The sequence below is a fragment of the Camelus dromedarius genome, chromosome 13, assembly GCF_036321535.1.
Source record: "Camelus dromedarius isolate mCamDro1 chromosome 13, mCamDro1.pat, whole genome shotgun sequence".
Lineage (NCBI taxonomy): Eukaryota > Metazoa > Chordata > Mammalia > Artiodactyla > Camelidae > Camelus > Camelus dromedarius.
In genome coordinates this window covers 8,735,687-8,755,929 of record NC_087448.1, presented here as the reverse complement: position 1 = coordinate 8,755,929, position 20,243 = coordinate 8,735,687, and the positions used below count along the sequence as shown (strand labels likewise).

Here is a 20,243-nt window from a genome sequence, read left to right as displayed (position 1 = left end):
CCACCATCACGACCCAAGGATGCGTACACACAACGAAGTGACAGCACCCCGCATGGAAGGCACATGTCACAGCAGTGCCAAAACCAGTTTGCTTCCAACTTCCTTAACATCTGATGTTAAACTTAAAATGCTTTAATATACAAAAATCCTACAGCCCATCCTGGCTCATCCTTAAGGAAATACCCCATTGTGGTATATGATCCCTTTCATTGTTAAAAGAATTTAGAAATGTATCACAGGGTAGATACAAAGTGCCACATACTTTTAAGCCTTAAAACTAAGAATGACTGTAACCATAATCAGATATTTGGTATCTCATCCAAAGTAAGAATTTAACTTCCATTTGGCTCAATTCAGTCACTAATAGTGAGTGCCTGCCGTACGCAAGGCACTGTGGGTAATTCAGATGCACTGAGCACAGCACTGGATCTCCTTTGTAAATCTGGGCCTCGTACAGAGCCAGGTGCCAAGTGCGTACTTAAGAATCAATGAATAGAAAGTGAAAATGAGTTCAGAAAATGTTTTTCCTGCAATAGAGTTGAATGAAACCAGTGTCTTCCTAAATGAGATCTCTTCCCTGAAATCAACCTAGCTTTTCCAAAAAAAAAAAAAGTAAAGACAACTTTATTAACACTTCAATTTATAGTGAAAAGTTAAAAAAACTAAAACAAACAAAAAAAATCTATCTTGCTCACACCGAATAGTATCACTGAAAAATGTTCTTGGGAAGGATTATTACTACCAGGTCCTTTTTGAAGACAAGGTCTTGCATGTATATCTCAAATTCAAAGGGAGAACTATACATGCAGACATATGATTGTGTACGTGAGTCCATCCATGCACCCCCTGTGTTTTCCAGCCTGTAACATATGAAGTCACTCGCTAGGGCAGACACAGAAGCTCAAACGTCACCTATGTCCCACCCCCTCATTTACTAGGGTAAGTTGGACACAGCACTATACCAGGTCTCCATCTACCACCTAAATTACTAACTCAGATGTTGTCGGCTCCATCTTTCCATGCCTCAGTTTCTCCCATTTGGAAAATTAAAAGAAAATAATAACCTCTCTCTAAAAACCTTAGAGGGAGGATAATGGAGATTAATTATAGAGCATCTACAAGGAAATCTGAGTTCCTTCTGGGGAAGAACTGCATAAATAGAAGGGGTAATTACTGCTGTTCAAACAGAAAAGTAAAAATAAAGCAAACCCATTAACATTTATGAAATTAAATCACAGGCAATTTATTTTTAGTAGCATAAAATAAGTGGATAGGTCAGCAAATCAAATTAACAATAAAAGCTTGAAGTAATTCACTCTTTTGTCTAAACCTCTGAACTATAAAATATGAACAGGGTTTTTTGTTTTTTTTTTTTCTTTTAATCTAAGGAAAAGACAAAGAAGGAGTCAGCACCTTTTATATTACCCTGCACTTCAGGGTCTCAATAGGGCATCAATTATTCATTAGATTTATTCATATGATTTTGCCTGAGATCACTGCTTTCTCTTAAATAATGTGGAAATGAGACAGAACTCCATGGAGCTCTTATTTCCACCCCCAGACGATTACATTTAAGCATCCTAGGAACCTCCCATTCCGATGACCCAGGAGAGAACGGACCACTATTTAATAACAGCAATGGTCCACGCTAACAGAGAACCCCTCTGACCTAGCCCCCGGCCGCTCATTCTGAGCAATCATCATTTCCTTCCTCCCATTTAATGGGACAACCAAAACGAAGAGGAGCTTACTGAAAGCAAACATTTCTTGAGCACCTACTGTGTTCTAACTACCGTGTTAGGGCACTTCAGACGCCCTATTTCACTGAGGCCTCACAGCATACCCAGGAGACAGGCACTGTCCCCCGTGACAGATAAGGGCACAGAACGTTCAAAACAGGCAGTCTAGTCTTGCCCAAAGAGGCACGGCTGGGTTAGAGGAGAGCTTGGACGCATCAGGAACACAGGTGAGACAAATTCCCGCCAGACTGCATCAACAAAAACACTGCCACTTTAAAGTCTATGTTATTTACTTTTACCTAATCCGAAGGAATCCCAAGCAGAAAGCCACCACTGAGAGAACTGTGTGCACTGCCCGCCAGCCAGCAGACTTTAAACTTCCAGAACCAAACTGCTGTCCATTCATAGGTATTACCAGCTCCAGTCACAGACTGGAGGAGGCCAGAGCATGTGCTTTGAAAAGTGTGTTCTAAACGGTTCACTGTGGGACTCCCCCGGCCCTAGCCTGCATGTACTTACTGTTCCCTTCCCTGTCACCACTTTAATCACTGGACCAATTGGAAGATGAAGAAAAACTTAAGTCACCTGCTGTTTCACTGACATTGCCTGGTTTTAAAGATTTCTTTTGAATGATTTTGGCTAAGAGCAATTTTAATACATTTTATCAAAATCATTAAAAAAAAAAACAAAACCAAAACAAGCTGCTGAACTTAACACGTGGCAGCCAGCCTACCTTAGCATTGAGGGGACACACAGACAGGGCACTTCTAAAAAGCTGGTCCTCCGTCCGCCACTCGCCGCTGCGGATCACGCACCTCAGCGTGTTTATGAACAAAATTCCCAGCACGAGAGCAGCAATCAGTTTCTTAAGAAGAGAGAGACATGGACAATGTTAGTGGAGTCCACCCGACGTCGTGGTCGTGAACGGCTCCGCTCCGGGCCCGTACCTTCCTCTTCGTGAGCCTGCTGAGCGCGCCCAGCCCGCAGGTGAGCAGCATGCAGTACCCGGCGCTGGGCAGGTACAGCGCTCTCTCTGCGACCACGAAGCCCACGCGGAAGAACAGGTTACTCGCAGGAAGAAACGGGATGATGAGAAATCCCAGGCCCAGCGTGAGGATCCTGGAAGACGGGAAGTAAGTAAAAGGGCGACTTTTAAGGCATCTCAAGAAAAACGCCCTGCTCAACATTAACTTCATGGTAAAGACCGCCCCCCTCTCCATTTTATTTTCATGCCAGCAACTGAGAAGAGGCATCAGCGGCAGCAGAGAAATGACCTCGGGAGAGAGGGTTGCGCCGAGCAGCATTAGGATGAGACATAAAAGTCTTATTAAGGCCCTGAGCATTAAGCATCAGGATAAAACTTACAGGTCACAAAATTCATACGAATAAAGCCAGAACGATTACTTTGTGGGGTCTCATGAATTCACCTACTCCTAACTATACCTCAAACCACGTAGGCGCTTGAGAGCTCAGTGGCTATTGGTCCCAATTAGTCCAATTTAGTTCCCCCTCTAAATTTAACAGGAATAATGTGATTTAACTAGTTTAAGCTTTATGAAATCTGAAATAAACTAACATCATTTTTGGGGGCTACACCCTCAACTTCAGTCAAGCAAAAAGAAAGCTGAGAGCAACAGAACACTTCTGGAAGTAGGCAGTCCCTCCTTTTTTTCATGTTTTTATTTTTATTATTTTATTTTTGGTAATAAATTGGTGGTAATTAGGTTTTTATTTATTTATTTTTAATGAAGGTACTGGGGACCCTATGCATGCTAGGCACGCACTCTACCACTGAGCTGTCTCCCCCAGCAATCCCTTCTAAGGTCTCATATGACGTAGGAGGATGAATTAGGAAGCCAGGTCAAATTTGGTGGCTCCTTCCCAGCCCCTGTGTCTATAGTATTAAAAAAAAAAAAGTCTTGCTGCACATGTGAGGTGAAGGGGGACTAGGATCTGTTGCTCTTTAGAATTAGGAACCAATTTAAGACACAGGTAAACTTAAAACTGAATTTATTTTGAGAAATTACTAATCTAATTCCACACACACTTATGTTTAAAGAAAATCACCTTAAATAGCTTTCTTTCTCACGCAACACATTTGTTTTTCTCCCAGCTATTTTCTCAGTAACCTTTTTCCCTTCTTTTTTTGGTGAGAAAGAATAGCCTCTTTGGGGTGGCAGTTTATTTTGTACCAAACAACATGGGGAGGAACTGCTGGAGCATCCATCAGGGTGTTCTGAGGGAGGGCTGGGAATATGGGCACAGCACACTGCAATCACACTCTGTTCTGACCATAAATTACTCTCTACCACCTACAGCGAAAAGGATCTCAAAATGCTCCTTCCCGGGGAAGGGGGAGGGGAGATAAAGCAGTCATCTGTACCCCCTCCTCCAAGTTCACACCCCACTAGCTGAAGCCAGCCACAGATTCCACATGGACAGAACTAGAACTCAGCCCAGCCATAAACATGTACTTAAAATAAATGTCCTTAGACATTAGGTCCACAAAATTGCTAAAATGATTGGTGCTGGATTTGGCAAAATGCTCTGACTCAACCCAGCGTCAACGTTAAAATTCAGCTTGGCCTCTTACCTTCTCTTGTGGCTGTCTTCAGAGCACAGGGCTTGGCATATCAGGCCAATGAGGCAGAACCAGAGTGCTGCTGGCGCAATTACCCTCCAGTCGCCAACCGACTTAATGAGGGGGATGCAGCCCATTGACCAATCAAAACACAGCCACCAGGGGCACAGCAGCAGCCAGGCATTCAATGAATAGTAGTAATTATAGTTTATGGCCTGTCAGTCAAAAGAAAAACAAACACTTCTTTGACACTGAACTTGGAAAAATATACATATCCTAACTTCACTTCGGAGGCACCCTTAGGTTTCTGTTCAAGGGGAGCAGTTGTATAAAATAAGATGTTGCCACTTTCAACATTGGGCATGGGGCTGTCATGGCAGTTAGGAAATGTATTGAGATTTTTAATAGATTAAAAATACAGCAAAGCCACCAGACCCTGCTATACATTTGTTATATTTCTGGTCCAACTATGACCCATTCACTCAGTGATGCCCGAAGTCCATGACCCAGGAAATCTCGGGCCCAGGGGTCACCTATGTGCCTAACAATAGACGTACAGGGTTCTATGGTCCTTCTCGTGATTTCTGTCTTGATGACCGCCACAGTTGAGAATCTGTGGGTGACACCTTTGCTTTCAGAAAAAGCAAACCTTTACAGGGAAGTCTGGACACCATTAGACTTTTAAAGATACCACCGATATTACATTTTGTCTTAACCCCGCCATGTCAATCTCCTTGATGTCAAAAGTAACGGGATTAGGGATGCTTCACCGAGGCTGGCAAGAAACTTGATGTTTTCTAAACTGCTCCTCTTTAACTTGGTTGAGAAAGGAAATACAAGGAGTTTATACCCTTTCAATGCCCTAATAAAAACCTGGTTTCATCCTAGAATATCCCTGGTGAGAGGAAACAGACGTGGAGGTGTTCCACTTAGGGGGGATTCTGTGGATGTGCTGGGGGGGGAGGTCAGGAGGAAGAGGAGGAGGAAGGAGGGAAGACCTGGGTTCTGGTGGGCAAAGAAGATGACCCAGCAGAGGACAGACTCAGAACTCACGCGGACCAACATGCTGTCGGCGAAGGAGGCAGGGTTGTCCACCTCGGTGAAGGCCGGCGGGCCAGTGCCCATGATCCTCCAGCGCGCGAAGAGCATCCCTGCTCCCCCCAAGGCCAGGAGGGCCATTCTGAAGAGGAGGCCCCCATTCCTGAGCACACCCGGGTTCTGAAAGGACACCACAAGGCCTCTGATGTCACAGACTTTTCAAATAAAAGTGCAGCCAAGCCAAGGACAAATGTGCAACAATTCTGCTTGAACTGCACTGACACTGTGTTTTCAAGGGCTGGCTATTTTAGAATTCAAGTCATAAGAAACACTTTGAAAATGGCATTTAAAATCAGCTGGTACTTGACATTTTCTGTGTCTAGGCTGGAGGCAAAAGCAGATACTCACCTCTAACGATCTGCCCTTATGTAGTACCTTCTGGACAATTTCCAGAACATTTAACTTGCCTATCACCAAGATGTCAAAGACGGCATTCAAACCCTAAGAAAGCAAAGCAAGGAATCAGCGATGGGGCAGCTGAACTTTGATGAGGTAGCAATCACACATCACAATTTCATTGCTGAATCTAGACAAGTAACACACTGGATTAGATCATTGCAGATGACCTCTTCAGGTCCAAAAACAAAACCAAAAAATCCTACTGTTCCTAGGAAATTAGCTCATGGAAATGCATCAAATGTATCATCACTACATTCCCACTAGTCATAAGTTCACAGTCTGCATGCAAGAGTAAGACGCAGGAAAGCTAGAAATGTGGGATTCCCCAGAAAAGTTCTGCAAAGGTCCCTCCTCCCATCCTTTTTTTAAATTATTAAATGTTCCCTTAGTTGATGTAACAGAGCCAACACCTGTAGTAATCATGCCTAAGGAGATAAAGGCAGTCATTAACCTTGAAAACCCAGCCACATAAGTACGTACACCTCAAAAACCTAAAGTGCTGACTGATTTTAGCAAATCTGTGCAAGAGGGGAAGCAGAACATACAATCTCTGGTGGGGCTTCGGAGACCTCTCAGGTTCAGACTCCTGGTTGTCCGCCAGCTCTCCCTTCTGGCTGAGCACACAGCCAGCCCTGCAGGTAAGCGTGGTCATGTGCGTTCCAGCCTACGGGATGCAGGCGGAAGTGATCACACACCATCTTGGAGGTTTGGTCATAGATCTGGGCAGGCTCCACCCTTGGTCTCCTGCCCAGCTGGTGTGGCGGAGACGATGAAGATGTTCAGAGTGACACTGGGAACTGCACCCTGGAGACGGCAGAGCCTCCACCAGCCTGGATCTGCTGTGTGGAGGACAGCTGTCTCTGCTGAAGGGAGCCCTGCCCACACCTTTCAGGTGAATGACAAATCACTTCAATTACGGGAAGCCCCTGGCCCCTGGTGTGATCCTGCAGCTCCACCCATGCTAACGGCTCCCAGGAGCAGCGTGATAATTCCTCTCCAGAAGGTGATGGCTGCTCGTAAAGCTATGACAGCCGAGGTTACAGGCTGCAGGATCATCTAGCCTTGGACTCCACTGTCCACCCTGAAGTGGACTCTCTACACATGTGGCTGCTGCAGGCGATGTCAATGAGCTGAATCCCCTGCCAGAACTAGGTAAGGTGGCCAGCATACATACTGGTTGGTTCCAGCTGCCCCTGCGTGATTTGGGTCTTTTTAATATGGGGCTTCGTGACAAAGAATATCATAAATCATCAGAAGCCAGTGGTAATTTGTGGTTTTCAGAGAGAGGATGACATCCCTACTTAACCTTCCTCCATAAATGCTGGGAACCATTAATTACCCAACACACGCGCCAGTGCTGGGTTAAGCATTTCAAAGACTCCTGGTTTTACTCACTCATGCTATACATGATTTTAGTGGGTCACAGAAGACCATTTCTTCCTGGGGGTGAACCATATTCTAGAAGGCAGAAGCTCCCTGTTGAGCTGCCCCTATCACTTCCTACACCGTTTATTTTTCTGCCTGTGAGCTACAGGACAGTCACCAAGGGGTGATGGGGTCATGTCATCATGACGACTGAGCCAAACACGAGTTTGGCACCCTCTCTTCCTTCCCACTTAGATGCACCATCGAAAGGTCCACATTCTAATCAGTGAAAACAGCTAAATTTTACCGTATCTTTGTTCATGTAAATTCAACCTAATTTTTCAGTGCTTCTCGAACATTAATGGACGGAGAGGTTACCTGGGGTCCTTATTACATGGAGATTCTGATCCAACGGGCCTGAGGTAGGGTCTGAGATCCTAAATTTCTAGTAAGTTCCCAGGTGGTCCTGATGCTACTGGTCCTCAAATCACACTTCGAGAAGCAAGGGTTTAGGGCACTGTTTCTCACAGGATGATGCTGGTCGCTCCCAGGGGCTGCTTGGCAATGTCTAGAGACATTTTGGGTTGTCACAACTTAGGTGGGTGGGGGTGTCCTACTGGCATCTAGTGGGTAGAGACCAGGGACATTGCTAAGTATCCTGCAATGCGCAGGACACACCCCAAGGAAAGAATGATTCAGCCCCAAGTGTCAATAATGCCAAGGTTGAGAAACACTGATTTAAAGCACTTTTAAAAAGTAACTCATGAAATTCAAGTATCTTTTCACAATCATTTTTTGCTACACCATTTCCTAGCTAGCTAACCTTAATCTTACAGATTGAGCCCAATAAAACCATCGATCTTTGCCTCGACTGGGGTCAAACCACGAAGACCCTGGGCCGCTCTTTCCTTCCCATGGCTTCCTCAACGAGGCCATGCACCTCCCACATCTGTTTTCCATTTCTCTCTGTCTGCTCCCATCCCTAAGGTCTCAGTGTCCCTCTCATAACGTAAGATGGGAAATTGGCTAGAATGGAGAAAAAGCAAGGTGCATTTCCATGCCTCTTCCTTCCTGGGGCTTCCACTCAGCTCAGAGCTGGGAGGTGCATGCCTGTGCTCCTCAGAGCCTCTCTTCTCTGACATTTCCAGGCGAAGCTGGGAAACATACATCAATGCTTGTTTAACTGGGGCCGGAAGCAGTGATGCGGTCAGAATACTGTCGTATTTAGGACTCCCAAAACATGAGGGCAACCAAGAAAACGCACGCCACTCTCTCATCTGTTTTCTACAGGACCTCTCCAAGAGGGTGAATATGCTCTTTAGGACTGTCCCCGCTCCATGTCTGCCAGTTCTAATGACAGCCAACTGAGTCAATTTCCACCTGAAATGCCAGGATCATGACAGCACAGGTAACTGGCCCAGAAAGGTCTAGGAATGCAGGTGGCCCAGAGGCTGCAGTAGAGGAGGTCACACGGGCAGGGCAGCCCAAGACATCTTTACAAGAGGGGAAGGGTGCATCACAGGTCTTACCAGCACAGTGATCCCCTGTTCTTTGCACAGCATGGCCACTGCTCCCAGAAGGATGCTCAGCAACACCCAGCACGTGGAATGTGTTCCCTCCTTGTTGGCTGCCAATTAGGAGAAATGACAAACACAAAAGTCATGCGACATAGCTCCATCTTGTTAACACCTGGAACTGAAACTTCAAGCGTGCACCTTCAACAGCCACAATTTCAAAACAGTTTGGTCTCTGGCAGCACTTCTCTGTGGGTGAGTGTGTTAGACCGCATTTCTGATTGACGGCACCCTCTACCTGGCACACACGTCCCCTTCTCAAGGGTACCCCAGCAGGTGCCCAGAGCCTCGGGGAGGTACTGTAACACAGCCCCTGCCACAAAGACATCTCAAGGCAGAGTCCCCACAGGGCAAGTTCCTTCTTCCCATCCTGCCGTCACCTAACAGGCAAGTTGTGCTGCAAACTCCCACTGAGAGTGTCCTCGCTGCACCTGGTTACACAGGACCCCAGGTTGCTGCCGTCACAACAGGGGGTGCTGGGAACACCTGATCTGCTCCAAGGATCTCTACAATTCCCGGGAGAGGAGTCCGGGCTCCCTGAACCTCAGGCGGCTGCCACCAGTGTGGAACGGCTGGAAGGATGCAGGACCACTGAGGCCCCCGGCACGGGGGCTCACGGACAGGAAGCCAAAGCACCACTAGGAACGTGACGGCTGTAGTGAGCGGCTCAAGTGGGGCTGAGCTCCAGTAAGAACCGACGACCCTACGGGGCCTTTGGAGGAGGGAGCCTGCTGTACACTGCTGGGCGGGTGGGGCACACAAGGTGGGGGCCAGAGCAGAACTGCTTGGGAGGAAAGGGCACATGCGATGCTCGTACCTCCTCGTCTATGTAGATGCTGAACAAATATTGGAAAAAAGACCTAAATTTGAAGTGGGGCAAAGTGAGCCTGCTTGGAGGTGGTGCCCGTGAATCTTGGTTCAGCTCTGCTTAAAACCAGAACTTGCGGTCTCAATTTCAGCTCTGCCACTTGCCATGTGACCCTGAGCACGTTACTTGTACTCACAGTCTCAGTGACCTCATCTATCAAATGCGGGCAATGTTACCTCTACTGTCCCTTCTTGAGAGAGAAGAAACATTTGGAAACACTTGCCATCTGCGTTAAAAGTTACATAAATACGCTTGCAAATGCAAAACAGATCTCCAGAAGGCACACCAGAAACCAATTACGGCAGTTTCTGAACAGTTTTAAGAAGAAAAATTCATGTAGGAGAGGGAAGAAGCCTTACTTTTCACTGGATAACCTTCCATATCTTTTAATTTTTTTTTTTTTACCTATGTGCAGGTATTAAAAATCGTATTAAAAACTAAACATTAAAAAATCACATGGTATCACGCTAGGACCACAGAAAGCATTTAACATTTGCTGCATGAGAGTCAGCAACCAGGGCAGCCTCCCTTCCCAATTTACTTGTTTTCTTCACGGCTAACCTACTGTGAGCAAGCCTGGCTGCCCGAGAGCAGAGTCTGTCTGTGCCTCTAACGGACCTCTAGAATAAGTGAGGCTCAGAGAAGCACCTGAAGCCGCCCTCAGCACCATCTGTCAGTACGTTCCCCACACAGATTATCACAAACACTTGATTTCCTGTACTTCCTCCTAGACGGGGTTTCTCACCCTGCGTGCCGCTGGCACTTGGGCGGGCCGGGTCTTTGCTGTCGGGGCTGTGTGTGCATCACAGGATGTTTAACAGCCTCCCTTGTTTCTACCCAGGAAAGGACAGTAGCACTCCTGGGTCTCGGTTGTGACAACCAAACATGTCAGTTTGCCAAACGTCCTGGAGGTTGGGGAGAAGACATCACCCCCAGTTGAGACCTCTGCCCTGCACTGCTCACAGTGTGTGGTCCATGGACCTGCCCTTGGGTCTGGTGAGACAGGCAGACTCCCAGGCCCCACCTAGACCTGCAGGGTGCGGCGCAGCCATCGGCCTGTTAACCAGGCCTCCAGGTGATTCTGACGCTCACGGCCGAGGAGCATCACCTGCCCTGGATGGAAAGCTTGCTCACAGCTGCATCCCGGGGCCGGGCCTGGCTTGTTGGAGCAACTCACAGTTTTGTGGACAGACTCTGTAGCACCTGACTGTGGAAAGGCAACGGGCGCTTGGTGAACGAAGTGAGGGTCCACGATCTCCCAGGAGGGGCGAGGAGCTGACTAATCACAGACCCACGAGGTAGCAATAGCTGTAGCGCCTCTTGGAGGTTGTGCCTATAATCTCCCCTGCAGGGGTGGAAAGGCTGAACCCCTTCCAAGATGCTTCCAGCAGGGGGCCACGTGGCCTTGACTGCAGGAAATCCAGCGATGGGTGTCACTTCCCACGACAGCCCGTTCCAGTTTTAACACTGGGTTGTTTGAATTCATTGTTTGAATCCGCTTTCTTAGAGTGAGGCTTCCTCCTGCCTCCGGCTGCCCTGAAGCGGTGTCTCCCCAATAGCTCAGGCAACACAGTGTTTGGAAGTCAAGCTCTCTTTATGGAAAACCATTATATATCATAACATTCAGTTCCACCAAGCAAACTAAGGATGATTTCCCTTGTAGAAATTAACTACATTACATAGGTAACACCAAGAGGTCACAATTACAAGTCACAACAACAAAGCCCTGTTATATTCAACGTGATTGCGTTTATACATTTATTCGAATGTGTTATTTTCTTCAGGCATTTGCTAACAGTCATTAGCAGACAAGTGTTCACAGACACCAAGACTTTAAAAAAAAAATGGTCAAAATAACCCTGAAGCTAATGTATCACTTAATTCCTCTTAGGATATGATTTTGAGAAAGGCTCCACACGTTTTAGGAAAGCTCAAGGGTCCAGCTGGCAAAACAGGGGTGATGACACTCGCCAGGCACCATGCCGGAGCCTGGGGAAGCCCAGCCCGACATACGACAGAGATGGATGGAAGATGGAATCCTAAGGCTGGTCCTCTCCATCCCAGCGTCCCTGTGGTTCATTTAGCCCTGCCTCCCGAGTAACACAACGTCCCGACTCTGTGTCCAACCACTTCCAGGATTTTCTCATATCAGCAGTTTATATGCACACAGACACCTTTAATTATAAATGAACCTACTAATTACCACGGAATCTCCTCCACGGGAAAGAAGACACTCCCAGCCCCGGCTCCTGGGCCCCTACAGACCCCACACCTCCAGGCCCAGTGTGGGAGATGGCGCTGCAGGCTGACCTCGGCCACCTTTTCACGCCCACTACGCATTCAGTTCAGCAGTTCACTAGAAACCGAATGGACCTCTCCCTCCCTCTCCCCATTACCTGGGTTTGGTCCCTTAAGCTTCTACTCCCACAATTTGTGTTCATGCCTCTTAATGAAAACTAATATGATTTCCCAATGTAACGTTCCCTGTTCTTAACATTAAAAGCAAGTCCCCTGACCACCATACACTTCTTCCTAGGAAAACTGAATTAGCTTGTATTTTATGTGACTGTAACAGGCATTAATTTCCCCTCCACGGACCAGTGGTGTCGGATAGGAAAAACATTCCCAGTTCCTCCATTAAAACACCCAAAGGACTGCTCCTGAAAGCACTCCATTAACGCGAAGTTAAAGTACTACAGGGATGTGGAAGGGATGGACTCGAGTTCCACTTGTCTGCAAGTTAAAACGGCTTTCTCCTTAGATGGCTGAATCGGAGATTTCACCAAATACAGAAAAATAATTACATAAAAAAACACAGCCTTCAGATTTATGGACAGCCTTCTGCCTAATCTCACCCCATAGGTTTTTTTTATTGAAGCACAGTTGATTTACAATGTTGTGTCAATGTTTGGTGTACCACATTGTGATTCGGGTATACATATATATATATTTATCTTTTTTCAAATAATGTGGCTACTGGAAAATTTGCAATGACATGCATGGCTCACACTTTATTTCCTATTGCACAGCAATGTCTACACCCTGTGCTCAGTGACCCAGCTCACAGATGAAATGATCTGCACATGGCTATGTCTGCCTTTGAAAAGTCAGAAAATATGAAATGAGTTGCCTATTTAAACCCAAGTCTTCCCCCCAACCCCCACCAGATTAGTCACTTGATGTGTTATGGAGAGTCATATGACTAAGCGTGCACACAGGCTTCAGCTTTCCCAGAATCCAAGCTGGAAAGCTGAGTTTAACCAATATATTCTACTCTTGAACAACGCAAGGGTTAGGAGTCAGCACCTCCGTATAACTTTACAGCCGGCCCTCCATGTTCCTTGGTATCTGCAGTCCTGCATCTGGGGATTCAACCAACATCTGGTCCTGTAGTACTTACGTACATATTTGTTGAAAAAAATCTGCCTACAAGTGGACCCACACAGTTCAAACCTGTGCTGTTCAAGGGTTAACAGTATCTTTACTATTTTATATAAATCAAAGGGGTCCTCTTCACAGATGTGTGGTACGTAGGTTCATGATAAACCAAGGCCAACCTGCACAGCATTGATCAAATGTTTCTAGTACTGGAGGTGATCAAGAAAGGCCTTACACAAATTAAATAATCAACAGGGAAGTGGTCCTGAGTTTGGGGACAGTCCAGCCTAGACTTCTAGGAATAAGACTTGCTCTAGCATAGTTTTATCCATCTAATGCCTCAAATTAAGATTTTCTTAGAGTATTAATTTGTCAAGGTAACTAATGCTAATAATGGCCAATATACAGCATAATATAGATAAAGTTGGACTTGTATTTTTGGGGAGTATGTTTTTATTTAGTAACTAATGTAAGCCATTCTTTTATTCCCAAGTGTGAGCATCTTAATAAGACAACTGAAACAGATTACAGTAGGCCACCCTGCATACAGTTGGTACTCAATAAATATGAGTCAATAGTTTCATTTATTTCCATGTCTATCATGTCTTGTTATATTACTGTATTTTGAAGGTAATTATGAGATGTAATTGAATACCAAAAAGTTAATAATTTGCTTGATGTAAACAAATACAGCCAGAAGTCAAGACTTTTCACTTTTAGACTTTGAAACTCCTCACAATGGAAGAATCTCCATCATGTAAAAGATTCTCTAAAAAAAATTAATTATTTAAAAAAATTACATAAGGAATATTAAAAAGGCATAGTAAGAACTGATTCTTTCAATTTCAAATTCAGAAGTAACTGTTAAAAACAGTAAAAATAAATCCTGAGAGGCAGATATCGCCTCCAGTGAAGATGCATTTATGATTATTTTTATTCAAAAAAGTCTTCCCCAAATAGGGAGTTTTAACTGGTGCACAGCTCTGGTGTAAGCAGCTCAGGCTTAGACAGCGTTCTCCACCTCATCTCCATCCCGTCTGCTAAATTTTAAGCAGCAATGACCCAGGCGAGGAAATTAAAAGGAAAAAAAAAAAACTATTCTTATACCGTGTGACATCTCTCATTACTTAAGAAGACTACTTGCTCTAGAATAATTGTGCAGCATTAGTAAACATCAACAGTTTATAATCCAGAACTTAACAAAAATTGGCTAGGAAAATGTTTTCCTTGTTTCAGTATATGTCTCTATTATCTAAAAGAATTCAATCACTTAGGTAAGTGGAGGCAAAGGCTAATGGGCAGTGGAGTAGGGATGAGGTGGGGGGAGAGCACAGGGGAAAATAAAAAACCCAAATGCACCGACAGAAAGACACTTGTCAGTGCTAACACCCACAAGTGCCAACAGATGTGATCAAATTAATGAAGCATGCGCCTCGGATTTGGCACTACTTTCGAGTGGGAAGATCTTTCAGAAAAAGCATCACGTTGTGTGAGCTACCCTCTTCACCACTCCACGCCTGGCATGCCCAGCGCCTGGAAGCTGGCACACTATCGTGGTGTGTGGGGGAATCACTCCACCCCGACAGGTGGCCCCGACTCCCTCTGCCAGAGCCACACAATGAGCATCAGATTCTTGTTCCAAAAGCGGGAGCCAACCAAGCAGTGTGTTCCCCCCACAGGAGAAAAGAAGTCAGACACTGCCGTTCTAAAACACGGGATCATTCTGGGAAAATCCCAGCAATGTAGGAACCAAAGGAACGTGAAGAGGGGGTGGGGGGGGGAAGAGAACACACATGAATACCGCTGTCACAGTTCAGATGGCGAGGACCCCAAATCTAAAAACAAGTGCCCTAAACTATGTGAGTTACACAATTGCCCTAATTTTTTTAAGCTGTATGATTCCCAAGTCAAAGAAAAACAGATGTCTTACATATACATACATACATTCCTTTTCATTACAAGTTACTACAAGATATTGAATCTAGTTCCCTGTGCTATACGGTAAAAAGTTGTTTATCTATTTTATACATAGTAGTGTGTATCTGCAAATCTTGAACACCCGATTTATCCCTTCTGACTCCCCTTTCCCCCAATAACCATAAGTTTGTTTTCTATGCCTGTGAGACTGTTCCTGTTTTATTAATTAAAAAAAGAGAGATGTCTTAAATAAGAATGGAAAATGGGAGGAAATGATATCCCAATAGTTAAGAGCTATCCTGTTCTAGCTGCCTGAGCTATGGTAAGGGGCATAACATAGCAATGAAAGTTCAAGAACTTAGAACCACTGAGATTAGAGAGCTTGTCTTGCATAACAGTTTAGAATTTTAAATGGTTATTCTAGGTATGCAGCAAATCCGTTCCTCTCTTGAAAAGAGTCTATCCTCCCCACCATAAATGAGACTCAAATTTCTCTTCTTAGTCCTAACTCCCATTAAACAATATTCTAAGGTACTAGTTTATAAAAGAAATTGTTCTGGCTATTCTATCAAGTTTATTGTGCAGAGAGATTACCTGTTTCCAACCCAAAATACTAGGCTTTAAGAGAAGGATCAATTCTTATCATAAGAATAATACTTTCCATCTTGGGCGTTCAGAAATAATATCCAGCACACCATCAACCTCATCGGACTTAGTGATTTTCTTTTCTTTTTTTTTAAGAATAATTATGCTTTCTTTATAAGGATATTTCCTTTTTTAAAAAAAGATTCTGTTCTAAAAGCTCTTGCCTGGAGATATTCTATTTAAACACACACAAAAAAAAGCAGACAAATGTTACGTGAATAGGTTTTTTTTTTTTTTTTTTGCTCTCTAAAAATGCCAGGATTCCAGGGGTTAGCACAGACTTGTTTGTTAATAAACTCAGGCAGTTAGAAATTGTCCAGAGTTTTGTAATACAAACATTGCATCTATAAAGAAAGCTAATGAGGTTATCAAAAAGAACTATACCCTCGAAGTGCTTTCTAACTAGTTAAATCATTAATTTCAGACCACTCAATTTTTTTTTGTTCCCTTATAGAAAATATTAAATCTGTGCCTCTGTAAAAATAAAAAAAACCTTTCTTGAACTTCAGGTTTATGAGTAAAGAATGCCAGACCTTTCTTTGAATTTATGTTCAGATCCAACAACAACAAAGACCAAGTCACTTTAAACATAAGTTTAAACAATAAATAGCACTTATTATTATTTGTATCCAATAAATACTGGACTGAACTTCTATCACAAAAGAGCTCTGATTCTTAGCCGCACGCTTACAAACACGTGGGCACCACGAGAAGCTGGAGGGAGGACTCAGCCCTGCCTGGACATGTGCTTACCCTTGGCTTTTTGTGCGCTCCACGCTGACAAGACAGGGGGCAATAAAAATGTGTGACTATTTCTTAGGGTATCTCAAGGTCCAAATGAAAATATATACACTTGAATGTCCACTGGCATCAAGAGCTCTGCTCTGCTGGACTGAAGGGAATTTAATAGAGTAGGTGAGAGAAGTTTACATTTTAACACACAAGTACCATATGACCCAGCAATTCTACGCCTGGACATTTACCCGAAGGAAACGAAATCACTATCTCAAAAGGACAGCTGCACCCCCATGTTCACTGCAGCATTATTTACAATAGCCAAGACACAAAAACAATGTGTCTATCGACAGATGGGTACACAATGAAAATGTGTACACACACTGCAATATTACTCAGCCATAAGAAAGAAGGAAATCTTGCCATTTGCCACAACACAGATAGACCTTGAGGGCATTATGCTAAATGAGATAAGTTAAACAAAGACAAATAGTGTATGATCTCACTTCTAAGCGGAATCATTAAAAAAAACCTATAAAACTGAACTCACAGATCCAGAGAACAGATTGATTGAAGGGAGGTGCGAAATGGATGAAGATGGTCGAAAGGTACAAAGTTCAAGGTACAAGATAAATAATAAGTAAGTCCTGGGGATATAACACAGAGCATGGAGACTATCGCCCACAATACTGTATCGTATACTTGAAAGAGGCTAAGAGAGTAGACTTTAAAAGTTGTCATCAGAAGAAAAATTTTATAACTACAGGTGGTAACAGATGTTAACCAGACATACTGCGGTGATCATTTCATGATATATACAAATATCGAATCATTATATTGTGCACCTAAAACGAATACAATGTTATATGTCAATTATATCTCAAAAATGCACATTTCAGTGCAAAGTGACAAAAAAAAAAAAAAAAAGAAATCAACATTCCCAAGGCCATAGGTATCAATTCTGCACATGAGAAGGGGCCACTTACTGAGTGCCTGCTCTGAGGTGGGTACAGGGAGCAACAGTGAACAGGGATGAATGGAGAATCCGAGCCCTCCTCGCCTTGAGCACTCTGAATGTTAATCAAAATACACTGAGCTCTAAGCCCTTCCAGGGCAAGGACCAGGTCTTCCTAGTTGGTATATCCCCAACGCCGACCGAGGGCCTGTTACAAGGATGCCCTTAATGTTTGACCACTTAATGGTGAAAGAATGAGTAACCCAAGCTGACAAGCCTCCATGTGATTTCAGAACAGAAGCAGAAAGTGTCTTCTCACAAATGCCTTAACTGGAGTTATTTTTGCAAACAGGGTTCTTACTACTTCTCCTCTGCGAAGGTATTATTAATTTGTGAAAACCTTGCTCAGCTTAAAAAAAGATCCTGAGCCACCATATTCATGAAGTTGAACATTAAAATGATGTTTAAGAGTTATTCTACAGAGTGGCTGTCTATAAACAATGAAGCGGTCTATGTTCTGAGCCTGTGAAAAGTTGAAAAAGGAGGTCAGAAAATCTGAAACGCAGAATGGTTGCTGAAAACACAGTGACTGTCAGCAGAGACCAGGAGAGCGCCACCTGGCTTCACCAGCACTGGTTTGGGGGATAATGAGACAGTGGGGATTTGGTGGGGGGAGAGGAGGCTGACAGAGTGGAGGGGGCTGTTCCGGTGCTGCCGGGCCCGAGCGGAGAGAAGTGGGCCAGGGCTGGGCAGTGGGTCACAGTGTCCCGCCTTGCTCTGTCCCGAGGTTACAGAGGGTGGGGCTCAGGGCACCAAACCTGGTCCGGGTGGGTCAGAGAACTGCCTGAGGTGTGGGCCCCAGGCCTGCTCCCAGGCCAGCTGCTAACTCAGTATAAGTCTTTCTCTGAAGAGTCCAAGTCACCCTGTGCCCCCAGACCGGCAATGAACTTGGGAGGCAGAATTCAATCATTCGCCGATAGTCTGTGATGTGAAAACAGCCAGTGGGCGCTGGAAACAGCAGTGAAAACCCACTCAGAACACCGAGGGTGCAGTTGGGGGATGGGTGTTTTCAACTACCGGCTTTAAACTCCCAAGAGAAAAGGATTATGGTCTGTAACTCAAAGCCTGCGTGGGCAGGTGGACACAGTCAGAGCACAAAAGGACACAGAAGTCCAAGGCCGAGAATAACTTTCCGGGTCAAGGCACCAAGGCCTGCACATGTGCAGAGGGGTAACGTCCCAGAGCTTTACATCTTCCAAAGCCTAAATGAGCTGTGGGTGACGGTAAAGGACAGCACCTTTGGAGGTGGGGCCACAGTTTCCACTGGAATCGACTCTTTTCCTAAAGAGGGTTCCAGGGAACAGGAAAACAGATCCAGCCCGTAAACAAGAGGTCAACAGAAAGCCTTCTTCAAGGTTTCCCAATCGAGCTTTTCATCTTCTAACTGTTCCAAGTAACAACCAAATGAAAATCTATTCATATTCCTGAAAGGCTTTTCAGAGAAGCCACACCGACCACTGCTAGGCTGTGCAAACACCATTTCCAGGTTAGCTTTCTCAACAACATTTACATACTTCACATGAAAGGCCTATGACAATCTCTTTATAAAATCTCTTTCCATTTTAAAGTAAACATACTAAAAAATGTTAAAAGAATAGCTACCAGACCAAAAAAGGAAGTTATATTGCTACTAACAGCTAACATACCATAGTGCCATTAGCACTAAAATAAACTTCACTAATTTCTCATGAATCAAAGTCTTCATTGAAAAACCATCATGTATCAAACACTTTTACCTTTGGTATTACTTTCCAAAGGCCTTATTTTTAAAAAGTCTGTCTTTTGCATGGATGGCTCTTGGAAATAATTTTATAATTTACAAATGAATGAAAACAAATACATGTATCAGAGTAGGTACATCTGTGAATTGGAACACAGAAAAGGTTAGCAAAAGGATCTAGGAAAAGAATATAAAATGTTTGCAGTTTTTCACTGTTCTGTGAGAATACTTCATTAAAGGAAACTAACAAATACCAGGTCACTTGATAGAAGAATTTTTAGTCTCCTGATAGTTTTTCCATTATTTTACAAGAGCAATTTCTAGAAGTAGTGAGAGGTTCTATTGTTATATCTTTAATGATGTGTCCAAATATTAAATCTATCGATATTTAGTACTTTCCTCAAAGAGCCTTCTGATGTCTTTGAAATCCATTCAGAATAAGGTGTAGTTACTTTAAGGGAGGATATGTTAAAATTAATAAAATGACACTTCACCAAACTTTAGAGATGTCTATGAGAAAAGTCAACACTTAATTTTTAATTTTTTTCAAGAACAATATGACAACTGAACGTTGCTCTCCTACCTGACTGCAAATTCAGATTTAACTTAAGAACACAAGACAACAGTAAAATGCAGATACATAAAGTAAAATGCAAACAAAACCCCCACAACAATGCAAACAGTACCATTGCTTGTAACGAATGTAACAGTAAGGAGTCAAAGCACCCCCTCCCTCTCTCCCACTCCCATCACCCACGGAAATGCCACACCGGTGGGGCTGGTGCAGTCCCTCCCCACCCACCCTCAGATCTCTGTGTCTCTTGGGAGTTTTACAGTCATCACGGGTGGGGTGAGCCTGACCCCAGAAGAGGGGACATGCCTTAATGTGAAGTCGACTTTCAGTCTCGGGAAGAAAAGTTACCCCCACTATTCTCTGTTCTTGAGGTTGTTCTATTTGGCTGTCCCCAAACTCTCTGCTGTATCAGAAAAATGATGAGTCACAGGAAAAAGTGGTGGTGTGATAAACCGACAAGAAGAAAAGAGGATGGGGAGTGGTTGGGTATGACCATGTCCTGAGTGAGCACGGCACAGTGTGGGGCCATGGGGTCACCCTCGCACTGTGTCTTAGCAGAGTCACAGGTTTGAGGGAACTGGTACTTCGAGATACACAACCTGAGCCCTGTGTTTAGCTGTACAGGACCACGTGGA

At 44.3% G+C, this 20,243-nt stretch overlaps 1 protein-coding gene across 1 annotated transcript in view; it reads right to left on the bottom strand.

Annotated features, from left to right (window-relative positions):
* Positions 1-20,243, bottom strand: part of TMTC4 (transmembrane O-mannosyltransferase targeting cadherins 4) — a 56,605-nt gene that overhangs the window by 17,121 nt on the left and 19,241 nt on the right. The window contains exons 6-11 of the mRNA XM_031466280.2: positions 8,712-8,809; positions 5,767-5,859; positions 5,374-5,538; positions 4,333-4,535; positions 2,687-2,858; positions 2,473-2,604 (exon numbers count right to left, since the gene is read on the bottom strand). Of these exons, the coding sequence (XP_031322140.2) occupies positions 2,473-2,604; positions 2,687-2,858; positions 4,333-4,535; positions 5,374-5,538; positions 5,767-5,859; positions 8,712-8,809 (863 nt within the window). The remainder of the gene's footprint in view (positions 1-2,472; positions 2,605-2,686; positions 2,859-4,332; positions 4,536-5,373; positions 5,539-5,766; positions 5,860-8,711; positions 8,810-20,243) is intronic.